The sequence below is a fragment of the Oncorhynchus nerka genome, linkage group LG20 (genome assembly GCF_034236695.1).
Source record: "Oncorhynchus nerka isolate Pitt River linkage group LG20, Oner_Uvic_2.0, whole genome shotgun sequence".
Lineage (NCBI taxonomy): Eukaryota > Metazoa > Chordata > Actinopteri > Salmoniformes > Salmonidae > Oncorhynchus > Oncorhynchus nerka.
In genome coordinates this window covers 68,423,316-68,437,742 of record NC_088415.1, presented here as the reverse complement: position 1 = coordinate 68,437,742, position 14,427 = coordinate 68,423,316, and the positions used below count along the sequence as shown (strand labels likewise).

Below are 14,427 nucleotides of genomic sequence, written 5' to 3'. Positions count from 1 at the left end.
TGTGTATTTACCCATGCACCGCTACTGGCAAACTTATTATACCTACATCATTTAACATTTACATTTAAGTCATTTAGCAGACGCTCTTATCCAGAGCGACTTACAAATTGGTGCATTCACCTTATGACATCCAGTGGAGCAGCCACTTTACAATAGTGCATCTAAATCTTTTAAGGGGGGGGGGGTGAGAAGGATGACCTGACAATAAAGAATAGTTATATCCTCCTTATTGTTGTCAAGTGAGAGATTGACATTCGTGAAGATTCCTCAACCTGGAACTTGAGACAATACTTTACAAATATGTCAAATCTTAATATGACTTTTATTTACATATGCACGGCAGAGGAATTCTGAGGACATTTCCACTCGCTGATATACTGTATCATTCTCTACAAGACATCTTCTACAGTAAAGTGAAGACCACACCAAAGACGTACCCAACACCTTGAAACAACCTCTAAAAGCCAGTTTACATGAAATGTGCAAATATATATTTCATAGCATCAATGACAAAATACACAATATAGCTGTGTCTTACTGGATATCAACTTCCAAATAAAAAAAATGAAACAAAAAAACAATGTATATGATCTTGCTACTTGTTTAGAAGGCACATGGTGTGCATTGCCACTTAAAATGGCCACATCTTAAAAGGTAATAACCAAGTACCTGCTTGGAACTGCATTCCAATGCAATAACAAAAAGGACATGATGCCATGACGGTGTTCTTTTGTGCCTAAAATGTCCATTTCAGGCTACCCACAAAATTCCATTCACACCAACATATCAGTCGCGTTGTTTCAACACTGTTAGACAGTTTGACTGGATCTCAGTACAGCATCATCTCTTTCTAGTTCTTGTTAGGAAGATCAGCAAAGGGGTTACATGTAGAGTGTGTGGATGGTCAGGGGGGAAAAAAAGTATTGAATCCGTGACTATATTATAAAGGTTTTTCTGGTCCAGTAACGTTGATGATCCTGACAGTTTGATGACAATGAACAGAGTAGCCTTTCTTCTGGAGGGGAAAAACAAATGTACATATAAAATATGTCCCAAACCAACTTCCATCCAGAGTGTGTAAATTATTCTAACCGTAGCCGAAGCCCCACAAATGTCTGTATGTAGAATGACATACAGATGCAGGATCTTAATATGACCAGTTCTTCAGAGCAGGAAAATAATCCTGCAACAACAGGTGTTGATACATTTTTCCTTAGGGCAAATCAAGTCTGACATTTTAAAGTGGAAATTACAAACTTGAGAAGTATTTTTAAACCTTGAATATACCAGAAGTTTGCATTTCCTGCAGCAACAGAGTGATCAAATTAAGATCCTACACCTGTACATTTGCTGTGCTTCAAGTATCCAAACCCATGTAATTCTCATCACCTTGAGACCGTCATAAATTCCACCAATAATATTTGAAAAATATCCTGTACAAAAAGAAGAGGAATATATCGGTGCTCACACTGAAAAGTGAAGTGCAATTTGATTGAAGGAAATTGGATGGGTAATTGGAAAATTAGCGCAGATATTTATTGGGCAAGTTAAATAAGCACTCTATACAAAGAGAAGCATGCTAATTTTGTTAACATGCTTGTATCGGCAACTTCCAGATCAAACTCCCATTGACTTCAAAGCATGATGTATGCAAATGCTCGAGTTGAGCATTGTTTACATATTAGGATTCAGCCCAAGGTGCTGCACCAATGCTCCTACTTGCCATGTAGCTTTCCATTCACCAATCTAGTCTACCTCAGACATGTGAAGAGATCCATAATCCTTTGGACATGGGGAGCATCTAAGAAAATACCCGTCTTTGTTTAACCCCTTGTGGCCAATGGACCAAGCTCAGTCGAGCCAAAGAAATAGATTACTTAAATGGAGAGGTCCGTTCTAGTAATTATATTTCTATTAGTAGAGCAGTCATGTGATAAGCCAACAGAGCCTGGGGGGGAGAGTGGGAAAAAGACGGAGAGGAGAGAAGGAACACTTGACAATCAATAATATTTGCTTTGGTTTGGCTAAAATGACCCAATTTAGCCCTCCTGTCCAAAGTCCTCTGTGAATTTTCTCAGTTTGTCCAAATCCTGATCATTGACTGTTGGCTTTGTGCTGGTCAGGGATCTCAGCATATCAGACTGCGAAGAATAAAAAGAGAGACATGATCAAAAGGTTATTCAACCGTCTTGTTTTCCCAGAAACAGATTACCATTGAGTCGGGGAAACGGATAACTGAATAATATTAATACATTTTTTTACACTCACCATACAAACAACTGGCTCACATAGCTTTTCCCCAGGGACTTCCATCCATGTCATCTCGATGCCATTCGGGTCTCCTGGAGAGCAAGGGGTCAAAAGGTCATCTACCTTGATGTCGGGGTTGTCTCTCGATGGCCCTCGTACCTTCAATAACAATGTAATTTGCAGTGTTACAAATTAAACTCAACAGCTGCACCATTGAGAGCATCTTGACTGGCTGCGTCACCACTTGGTATGGCAAATGCTTGGCATCCCACTGCAAGGCACTACAGAGGGTAGTGCGTACGGCACTGGGGCAGAGCTCCCTGCCATCCAGGACCTCTATACCAGGCGGTGTCAGAGGCCCTAAAAAGCGTCAAAGACTCCAGCCACCCAAGTCTGACTGTTCTCTCTGCTACAGCACGGCAAGCGGTACTGATGCATCAAGTCTGGAACCAACAGGACCCTGAGCAGCTTCTAACCCCAGGCCATAACACTGCTTAATAGTTAACCAATAGCTACCCCGACTATCTGCATGGACCCTCTTTTCACTCAGCACATATGCTGCTGCTACTGTTTATGATCTATCCCTACCTCAATCACCTCGTACCCCTGCACATGGACTCGGTACTGGTACCCGGTGTATATAGCCATGTTATTGTTACTCATTGTGTATTCATTCCTTGTGTTATTATTTTTCTATGATTTATATTTTTTTCCTCACCGTGTTGTTGGGAAGGGCCCGTAAGTAAGAATTTCCCTGTTAGTCTACACCGGTTTGTTTACGAAGCATGTGACAAATAAAATTTGATATAGGGATTATCACTGAAAAATAAATAGACAACGTTATTCAATGGTCGTCATTATGGAGACGTACCCGCTTGAAGTGAGTGGCTGACTGAACTTTTCTGACTGGTTGCATAAGCGCGTCTCTGACGATGACGCTGACGTCAGCCCCTGAGTACCCGTCTGTCTTCTTTCCCAGGGTGACAAAGTCAGAGTCGTTGAGGCTGGTGGGGGTGGCGCCCAGGTGGAGCTTGAACATGAAGGTGCGGGCGTGTTCCTCGGGCAGGGGGATGTAGATCCTCTTCTCAAACCTGAGATAATTAAAGATGAGTTGTACTGAATGTATCACACATACTCTACAGGAAGAAGAATACATCCACAGGAAGAAGAAGACATCTACAGGGTAGGTCTGAGCAGCAACAAAAAGCGAAGAAGCAGTGCTTCTTCTATCACCAATCACGTTCAAGCTGAGTGGTAAAAGTGATCATACATTTTTATGGCTTTGGTGTCACAGTCAAGAATCATAAAGGACAAGTTATTTGTGTTCACTGTTGAGGTGGTAGGCTAAGCCAGTGTAAGAATGTGACATTACCGTCTTCTGATAGCAGAGTCCAACGTCCAAGGGATGTTGGTGGCCCCGAGCACCAGTACACCATCGTTGTCATTCCCAACCCCTGTGGGAAAATTCTCATTAACAATTTACAACCATTTTCACTTAATATGAGCAAAACACCAATACAGTCCACTATAATATCCAGATACATATCGTTTTCTGGCTCTCTCACCCTGCATCTGAACCAGGAACTCTGTCTTGATGCGGCGAGCTGCCTCACTCTCATTCTCACTCCTGGAGCCGCACAGCGAGTCTATCTCATCTATGAAGATGATGGAGGGCTTGTGCTCCCGTGCAAGGGTGAACAAGTTCTTTACCAACCTGGAGAGGAGAAAGGAGCATCAACATCAAGGTGAGCAGTATCCGGGACACAGATTAAACCTAATACTGGACTAAAATCATCTCTATTCAATTAGCTATTTAGTCCAGGACTAGGCTTAATATTAGGTCTAAATTACAAACAGATTAAAACAGCAGCATTGGACTTTACGTCTCTCCACAATTAATCCCGCATGTTTCCCTGGATGAAGAGTAAAATCTCACTTTTCACTCTCTCCCAGCCACTTGGATACCAGGTCAGATGAGGAGATGGAAAAGAAGGTGGAGTTGTTAGCCTCTGTGGCCACAGCTTTAGCCAGGTAGGACTTTCCTGTTCCAGGAGGACCGAAGAGTAGGATCCCCCTCCACGGCGTTCTTTTGCCTGACAGACAGAGGTTGTTGGGAGAGGTCGTGAATAACATTGGGGCAGAAATAGACTAAGCTTTTCATTAACAAATGAATGAAGGGTAATAACCAAATGACTGTATACTATACAAGAATGAATGGATTCATTTATTTTCAGTATATTCCTAAGGCTGATCAAATGTTCCAACAGTGGAGGTTTCAGCATGTTTTTCATACATTCAAAATGGTTCTTTCCTCATTAATTCTGTGGCGATCTGAGGCAGTAACACTACGTTACCTGTGAAAAGATGTGGGAATTTGATTGGCAAAATAACAGCTTCCTTCAGGGCCTCTTTGGCTCCCTCTAATCCGGCAACATCATTCCACTTGATGTTTGGCTTTTCCATAACGATAGCCCCTGAAAAACACATCCAGTATGATGGGAACATACAAATCATTTTACAGTGAAGGAAAATGATCAGTCACCTTCATGTGAAAATCTAATAATTACAGTGCCTTGCAAAAGTATTCACCCCCTTTGGCATTTTTCCTATTTTTGTTGCATTACAACATGTCATTTGAATTGATTTTTATGTGGATTTCATGTCATGGAAATACACAAAATAGGTGAAGTGAAATGAAAAAAATTACTTGTTTCAAAAAAATTCTAAAAAAACAGAAGTGGTGCCTGCATATGTATTCACCCCCTTTGCTATGAAGCCCCGAAATAGTTGGAGCGGCAGGGTAGCCTAGTGGTTAGAGGGTTGTGCTAGTAACCGAAAGGTTGCAAGTTCATATCCCCGAGCTGACATGGTACAAATCTGTCGTTCCGCCCCTGAACAGGCAGTTAACCCACTGTTCCTAGGCCGTCATTGAAAATAAGAATTTGTTCTTAACTGACTTGCCTAGTTAAATAAAGGTAAAAAATAAAATAAAAATAAGATCTGGTGCAACCAATTACCTTCAGAAGTCACATAATTAGTTAAATAAAGTCCACCTGTGTGCAATCTAAGTGTCACATGATCTCAGTGTATAGTTACACCTGTTCTGAAAGGCCCCAGTGTCTACAACGGCACTATGAAGACCAAGGAGCTCTCCAAACAGGTCAAAGTTGTGAAGAAGTACAGCTCAGGGTTGGGTTATACATCCCACAGAGTGCCACTATAAAGAAATGAAAAGGATATGGCACCACAACAAACCTGATAAGAGAGGGTCGCCCACCAAAACTCACAGACCAGGCAAGGAGGGCATTAATCAGAGGCAACAAAGAGACCAAAGATAACCCTGAAGAAGTTATCCCTCAAAGCCCAGACCTCAATCCAATTGAGAATCTGTGGTAGGACTTAGATTGCTGTACATCAGCAGAACCCATCCAACTTGAAGGAGCAGGAGTGGTTTTGCCTTGAAGAATGGGCAAAAATCCCAGTGGCTAGATGTGCCAAGCTCAGAGACATACCCCAAGAGACTTGCAGCTGTAATTACTGCAAAAGGTGGCTCTACAAAGTATTGACTTTGAGAGGGGGGTGAATATAGTTAGGCACACTCAAGTTCTGTTGTTTTTGTCCAGTTCCACAGAAAATATTTTGCATCTTCAAAGTGGTAGGCATGTTGTGTAAATCAAATGATACAACCCCCCAAAATACATTTTAATTCCAGGTTGTATGGCAAAAAAAAAGGAAAAATGCCATGGGGGTTGAATACTTTCAAAAGCCAATGTAAACGAGTTAGACATCTCAACAGGATATGGGAAAACTGAAAGTAAAGTGGAAATGAGCCAAATAACCTTTGTCACAATTCTATAGTATGTGTTGTGATACAAAGTGAAACTACCACAGTATGTAAGTGATAACTAACCTGAAAGTTGGTTCTGAAACTTCTTTTTTTCTAGGTTGTCTCCTTCATCGCTCTCATTCCTGCACAATAATAATCCAAATAGGTTGACTCATCACATTCCAAATCACACTGTATAACAGGCTAAACCCTTCTCACACATAAAGCCTGCTCCTGCACACACCCTTTGTCATCGGCTTGGGACTCCTTCACAGGCTTGGCAGGTGGAGCCTTCTCTTTCTTCTTTAGGTATTCTTTGAGCTTCTCTGCTCTGTCCAGGTACTCGGCACACTTGGCCCTGATGCTCTGTTTGGCTTTGTCGCCCTGGGATTCATCTGGCAGGAGAGAAATGGACGAATTCTATTAAATACCATATGAAGAATCTGTTTTTATTTAGAAAATGCATGAATAAATCACAATTACAGTAAACTCCGCTAGACTATGACATTCTGTGAAATGGAAAAAAATGATGCATTCTGCTGATAAGTAGAAGTAGACACTGGACAGATTAATCTGATAGGTTCCAATAGTTGCCCAGATACCTTTGACAGGTCACTACTTGTAGTGAGATTCTAAAATGTCCCCATTAGCCTATATGAGACAGAGGTGGTGATAAACAACTCCACACAAACCAATGGATTGAACAAACCAGAGACTATTACAACCCTAAAAGAGAAAAGAGCATTATGCAAATATCCCGTTGTCTTAAAGCATACATTTCACTACGTGTAGGAAGTACTGAACAGCTTGTTGGTATAAACGCAGGGCCTCGTCGTAATTCTGAGCTTTATCCTCCTGGGCCGCCTTGCTGGCCAGATCTATGGCTTTCTGAAAAACAGGGATGAGAACATTATGAATGAAAACAAAGACAACAGTAAAAACAAATTGAAAGGATTCGCTGCAAGATAAGTTTGATCTGGTCAATCACAATTAAATAACTCTTCGATGCAATGGCATAACACAAGCACGTAGTTCTAATTACTGAAGCAAGTACAGTAACTGTTCCTATCTATCAAAAACATTGACCCCATATGCAAGGCTTTATGTAGAGCTACAGTTGTGTATGTACATGTTCCATGAAGTACTACATGGCACATACATAGCTCAAAATGTGACCGGCCACCTGTAAGAGAGTATGTTGCAATTTCACTTCCTACAAAAAGTTTGACTGACAGGGAAGACATGACTAAATCAAATAGGCTAATCCGATTAACTAGTTAATTAACATATTCAGACAGTAAGTTTAGCTAACGTTAGCTATATCAACAATCAGCTCACGAAACTAGCTTTGTGATTAGACAGATAGCTAGCTAATGGTAGTTAGTTCCTAACATTATCAAGGTACTTGGTTGCTATTCAAATTTCGGATTGTCTCGTCTTGGCCTTGTTGCGGAGGGGAGCACATTTAGAACTAAAAATGAACCGGTCAACTTTGCAACAAGGCCAAGACGAGACAGCTATCAAAGTAAGTTGATGTTAACTAACCATCTTCAATCAGGCTTAAAATAACCTGATAGTGACTACTGTCAACATTAACTGCTGTCCTTTCAAGTTGGCGACCTCGAAGCAACAAAAAACAACAATTCCGCTAACTAGCGTCCTAGCTAACAAGTTAGCGTATTACCGTAGCCAGATAGATAACAATCATTTAGCTAACGACACTTAGAAAAAAATAATCACAGTAGATCTACAAATAATAGTTAGCTCGCAAACGTTCGCTAACTAGTGCCATGCTAACTGGGTGGTTTGTCTTTTTGCTAACTACTAGCTACTGTAAGCTAGCCGACGTTAGCTTTCCCAATTTACCTGTAAATTGTTGTTGGCAGCCATATGATTACTTGTAAAAAATAAAAATGAAACGAACAGGCCCTTTATTTGTTAATACTTAAATTGCAGCCCGGCAAAGTCGATATCCAAGCCTTTTATTAGATCGTTGAATAACTATACATTAATAAATACAAAATAATACACTTCCGCGTTATCAGACACAGAGTTGATTCTCTTAGAATTCTCACGTGACCGGGAAATGTCCGCGTCATTCATAGACGCACCCATCTCTGGGTGGCAATACAATATTGTAGAGGGATGAAATGTCAAATGTGTAGGGTTAGGATCATGCTGACATGTGAAGGATATGCAGAGTGCACATCTCCTATCAGCTATATCCTTACCTCCATAGAGTTGCCAGGCAGATTAATGGAAAAAGGTCAATCCAATTAGGCTGACATAGGTTTAGGCCTACACTGGCATTTACATCGGACCATAGAATTAGGAATATAATTGAATATATGCATTGGACAACGTTAATGACCGACATTTTAGCATACATTGTTTATAGAATGTTCCACTGTCTAATTACCTCTTTATTTTCGATATACTCCTGTAGTTCTTCCACTCTGTCCAGGTACAGTTTACACTTTTCCCTGATCTTCTGGTTGCCCTCTTTACCCTGTGGTTCACCTGAGGAGGGGAGTTTTAAGTTGTTGACGGTGACACAGGTTATTGTAGAGACCATAGTTTCGGTTTGCCTGATGACTCAAACGGAATTCTTCCACTGTTCTTTGTTCGCTAAATACTTCAGGCTGAGACTGCAATCCTTGCTTAAAAATGGACCAATATAAGTATAAAGAGGGGTTCCTGCAGATGCTGGAATACCTACGTGCAGGAACGATCCGAATTGCTGCCACAATTGCAACCTTCTCCCAGAGCAAGGAGTTTGGGTAGACAGGCAAAGGGGTAGGCTGCACATCACATGGTAATCACTGACATGGCAATATCCATCCTTCTTCTCTGTGCAGGCTACTGCTGCTAAATACTCCCCTTATGGCTAGCAACGTCTCCAGTTATTTTTGAATCTCCAGCTAAATTATTTTCTTCAGTTTGTAAAATTAATTTGGATACTTTGTTGACTTCATGTTGGCCCTTCTCGAGCTCTGCTCCTACAGGTCCTTGCGTGCCCACCCGAGGATGCTTGAGAAGTGTGTACCTCTTTTTTCCCCAGAGTCTTCTGTCATTTTGTTAATGTATAATCATTTTAAAATATTTTATTTAGATTTATCAAGGGGTGCTGCAGGACCCTCAGCAACCCTACTTCCCATGGCTATGAGCCTGTCTCTCGTGTTGAAAATGCACCTACCGGTCTGCTTGAGAAAGGCCTGTTAATATTATGTTATGATAGTCTGCTTCTAGATGTTTGTATAGTCTTTAGCATGTAAAGGAGGTTTCAGCCAATTCATTGGTTATGTAGCCTACACCTCTGCTTGTACAGTCCGAAACATAGCAATGCAACATTGTCAGAATGTTGAATAAAATAACATTTGAATTTATACCGGTTGTCTGTGCGGTCGGTCCTTCAGCAGCATGAAATTTGAGACAAAATACACCCACAAGAACGTATTGTTTACCCGACTTCTTTTAGTGTTGGTTCTGCCGTTTACATTTCTATCACCTGGTACATACGATTTGATTTGAAACCATGTAAACTCTTGCAGGCTTCGGTTACATGAATGCCTCACATGCATGTACACATGCGTGCCTTTGCCACGTAAATGTGCGTGGCGTTGCCTACATAATTTGAAAGCATCGCCACGTTTCGTGCCTACCACTACTCTTGCTCAGCTAAAAATGTAATCTGTCTAATAAAATCACTCCAACAAAATGATTGAGGTAAATTGATCTAATATTTCACAAATAAGAAAAAGTTATGCTTAATCCAATGAAGTTAGATCTATAAATGTTATAGATATATATTAGGGGAGCCTAAAGATAAATAATCAAATTGCTTAGAGAGAAACATTGTAATCCGTTTTTAATAAAGTGTTACGAAACCAATAACTAGCCTACTGATTTTGCTGCACTTGTCATGCCTTGGGTCTTAAAGCCCATTTCTGCCTGCTCCACCAAAGCAATCAGGAGGCTCCGTACAGAGGGAATTGGAGCTCTGTGCCGCATCGCCGTGTGCCGCTCAAATTTTGTATCTTCGCGGAGGGCTCTGTATCGCTTTGCATTGACATGATTGGTTGACAGTAGGTGGGGGCGGGAGGTCCTTGTATAAACACAAACTACCTTTCTTGACAACAGCTCTGCTCCGTGAAGGATGAATGCTCTGACTTATGCGGAGGCCACATCGTAGTAAATGTGCTGTACGGCCACAGCAGCGATCGGATTGACCATTCAGAGCCTTTTAGGCCAAGCTACATGGCCTGTAACCTGATTAGAAAATAAAGGTGAGAAGTAAGCGTATGCAATGAATGTACATGACATTTTAGTAATTTAGCAGACACTCTTATCCAGAGCAACTTACAAGAACAATTAGGGTTAAGTGTCTTGCTCAAGGGCACATTGACAGATTTTTCACCTAGTCAACTCCAGGATTCAAACCAGCAACCTTTCAGTTACTGGCCCAACGCTTTTAACCGCTAGGCTACCTGCCACCCAAGGAGACCGCAACCTTAAAAGCCAGAATGTTGAATACAATTACATTTAAACATACTCTACCAGTTGTATGTGCGGTTTGTCCTTCATCTGCTTGAAATTTGAGATAAAATATCCACAGAAAAGTATTGTTTATCCTAATTTTGTCAAAAATGTTGAGCAGCTGAAGTACAAACCCCACAGACAACCGGTAAAGTACGTTTAAATGTAATTTTATTCAACATTCTGGCTTGTAAGGAACATTTACATGATTTCCAGCCGTTAGTTTCAGGCTGTATATACAAATGAATTGTGTATTACAGCCTGATTAATCAGACTAGTCCAGGGCCAACACAGTCATGACTTCCATGGTCAGCCAGTCCAAGCAGATTAGTATTCGACCCAAAATAAATATATAATAAATTAAACTACAAAAAAGCACGCTCAAACTAAAGACTCAAAATCAATTGAAAAGCCTCATGGCCACCAAACAATCCAGCAGCCTCACGGCTCTCCCAGGTGGGACACTGACTGACAACAGAGAGGAAGAGGCAAAGTGAGAGGGTCGACTCCGCCCACAATCTGTTCACGCAGATTAAGCGTTATAGAGTTAAGCAGACCAAGTGAAGTGTTTTTGTTTGGGGAGCAATGAGAGAGTGTTGAATTTGGTCAAGGTGAAAGTGAATTGCTAATTTGATAGGTGAGGCTTATTTGATTGAATATAAGTTTTATAATGCTTAGGTTGTTACGGTTGTATTGATATATTTTTCTACAAAAGATCACTGGCTAGAATGTTCCCACCTGATCTTGCCTCCTTCCTGATAGCTGGATGCCCCTTTGATTTATTTATTAAATAAAAAGAAATGTGTCAACTGTAGCCATTTATATTCCTTCATAGTTTGTTTGCCCCGTCCTTCATGGCCAACATCCACATGCCAAATTTGAACCAAACTAAGATTTTTTTTTTGTGTCAGCAGTTAGACATTTTGCTAAAGGGGGTCTAGTTGCCCCAAATTACCATATGTGATGCTCCATACCCCTCACATCTTGGCTAGTGTAAAGTTTAGCAATACAAAATGTGTATTTAATATCTTTCCGATTTTTCTCTGTTTTTTTGAGAACCACATGCAACTGGATACGGACATTTATAAAATACTATTCTTCCAAATCGAGAATTAAGAAAGTATTGCCAAGAACAGGTTAGTTGAAAGATTCCTTGCTGAACTTTATACTAGCCATGCTGAAACGGGTTTGTAGCATCAGATCCCATTACAATTCTGCGGCTACTGAATTACATGTCCTGTCCGTATGACATTTGGTCCATTTCTTCAGGAGTGATGGTTACATACGTTTTACAATGTGCAGGAAGTACTTGACAGCATGTTGGTAAGATTTGATAGCCTCTGTGTAGTTCCCAGCCTGGTCCTCCTGGGAGGCTTTCTGTGCTACAGCTATAGCTTTCTGAAATGAGAGTGTGGGAGGGATGAGTTGGGCAGAAAGGAGTGGAAGAGAGAGAGGGATGAGTTGGGCAGAAAAGTGTAGGAGAGAGAGGGATGAGTTGGGCAGAAAGGAGTGGGAGAGAGAGGGATGAGTTGGGCAGAAAATTGTAGGAGAGAGATGAGTTGGGTAGAAAGGAGTGGGAGAGAGGGATGATTTGGGCAGAAAGGAGTGGGAGAGAGAGGGATGAGTTGTGCAGAAAAGTGTAGGAGAGAGAGGGATGAGTTGGGCAGAAAGGAGTGGGAGAGAGAGGGATGAGTTGGGCAGAAAGGAGTGGGAGAGAGAGGGATGAGTTGGGCAGAAAAGTGTAGGAGAGAGGGAGGAGTGTGGCAGAAGAAAGTAGGAGGAGTTGGGCACTGCTGCTACTCAGTCACAGCATCATTCACTGTCACTGTTCATCACATAGTCTCCTATTATGTCTACATTCATTGCTTCATTTGAGTGAGACATGTTTGTCATTTAGCAGATGCTCTTATCCAGAGCAAGTTTGGTTAAGTGCCTTGCCCAAGGGCACATCAACAGATTTTTCACCTAGTTGCCTTGGGTATTCTATCTAGTGACCTTGCTGTTACTCGCCCAATGTTCTTAACCTTTAGGCTACCTGACAAGACAGACTCATAGCATTCTTATGCTCTGATTAGATCATGGAATACATGGAGATGGAGCATCAGCATGACAAGCCACTACTGAATTTCTCTTAGCTGTGTTAAAGTGAAACACTATTTTAAGTGGCTCACAATGGCTTTATTTGGCTCTGGAACAAGCTGTTGTCCAGCAGATTTATCTCAAATGTGGGAGCTCATCTTTGTTAATGAAACCAATAGCTGTAGTGTAGCGATTGCACGTACAGTACAAATTCACAATAGACCTTCTCTTTATAACATACTGTACTATTTTAGTTTGTTTGAATGTAAGTAAACAAGTTGATCAGCTTCTCAAAAGTGACAACACAGCACTAATACAAGAAACACACGCTTGACTACAGTTCTATGATGACACTAGCCCCAAGACGGCTTGACAGTCTCACTCTGACAAGTGGAATCAAACTCATAGGCCCATAAACATACATTACTCGTTTACAGGAAAGCATAGATGTGTCTACCAAGATAAAGTGCTATTTACATTAATAGTCAGTCACTTTACCTGTATATTTGTTGGCTCCATTGGAAGTTTTCAGGCAGTCAGTTGGTACTGAGAACCAACACAGTCTGAGAACCTTGATTTTTCTGTTTCGTTTACCCACAGAGCCATTAACTTGTTGCTTATCTCACAGGCTCGTCACAGCACACATGCGTCTGAGAGACTTTCCTGTTGAAAAGAATGACAACAATGCTGAGGACTGAGACCCGCCTGCCTGTGAGTCATAATGACAAACTTGTTATGCAAGTATAGTCAACAGCCCAGAAAAACATTCACAGTAGGATAATAGGCTAACATTATTAACCTTCACCTGTATCTGTCCTTCATTTTTTCTCTCCTTTATTTAACTAGGCAAGTCAGTTAAGAACAAATAAATTGAAAATTATTTTCAATGACAGCCTAGGAACAGTGGGTTAACTGCCTGTTCAGGGGCAGAACGACAGATTTGTACCTTGTCAGCTCGGGGACTAGTCCAACGCTCTAACCACTAGGCAACCCTGCCGCCTCAAAGAGGAAGTTTCATGCAAAGAGGAAGTTTAAAACTCCCCTAGAGGGGATAAAACAGAGAGAAAAGTCTACATCAAATCCAAATAAAGTGCCAGGGTAAAGGAATGTAGTAAGCAGTGGTGTAAAGTACTTAAGTAAAAATACTTTAAAGTACTACTTAAGTAGTTTTTTGGTTGTATCTGTACTTTACTTTATTATTTATATTTTTGACAGCTTTTACTTTTACTTCACTACATTCCTAAAGAAAATAATGTACTTTTTAATCTATACATTTTCCCGGACACCCAAAAGTACTTGTTTCATTTTAATGCTTAGCAGGACAGGAAAATGGTCCAATTCATGCACTTATCCCTGGTCATCCCTACTGCTTCTGATCTGGCGGACTCACTAAACACACGTGCTTCGTTTGTAAATTATGTCTGAATGTTGGAGTGTGCCCCTGGCTATCCCTAAATTTAAAAAATCAAGAAAATGGTGCTGTCTGGTTTGTTTAATATACGGATTTATAAATGATTTATACTTTTACTTTTGATACTTAAGTATATTTTAGCAATTAAAATTACTTTTGAGTTTGATTTTAGATTTTTTTTTATAGGGACAGTGCACATTAATCAACGTTTCAGTGAAAGTGTCTGTTTTAGCCAGCCAGCTTATTTTCAATTGCAGTCCCTGGGCAGGTTATTAAAAACAATTACAATATAGACAATCATTGAGCAGTGAGCATACGCAGAGTA

General features: G+C 40.8%; 1 protein-coding gene across 3 annotated transcripts; it reads right to left on the bottom strand.

Annotated features, from left to right (window-relative positions):
- Positions 1 to 303: 303 nt before the first annotated feature.
- LOC115103012 (vacuolar protein sorting-associated protein 4B-like) lies at positions 304 to 13,354 on the bottom strand. Of its 3 annotated transcripts, XM_029623560.2 has the most exons (13): positions 13,190 to 13,354; positions 11,899 to 12,010; positions 8,496 to 8,596; positions 6,853 to 6,964; positions 6,321 to 6,471; positions 6,161 to 6,219; positions 4,605 to 4,724; positions 4,187 to 4,343; positions 3,816 to 3,964; positions 3,623 to 3,704; positions 3,122 to 3,341; positions 2,269 to 2,409; positions 304 to 2,141 (listed from the first exon to the last, which is right to left on the bottom strand). In XM_029623560.2, the coding sequence occupies exons 1-13, from the start codon at positions 13,208 to 13,210 to the stop codon at positions 2,040 to 2,042; spliced, it is 1,527 nt and encodes a 508-aa protein (XP_029479420.1). In that variant the 5' UTR covers positions 13,211 to 13,354; the 3' UTR covers positions 304 to 2,039. The 3 variants fall into 3 exon arrangements, with proteins under 3 accessions (XP_029479420.1, XP_064861769.1, XP_029479422.1); XM_065005697.1 differs by lacking the exons at positions 11,899 to 12,010; positions 13,190 to 13,354 and having other exon boundaries at positions 8,496 to 10,188; XM_029623562.2 differs by lacking the exons at positions 8,496 to 8,596; positions 11,899 to 12,010; positions 13,190 to 13,354 and adding an exon at positions 7,943 to 8,409.
- Positions 13,355 to 14,427: the final 1,073 nt, after the last annotated feature.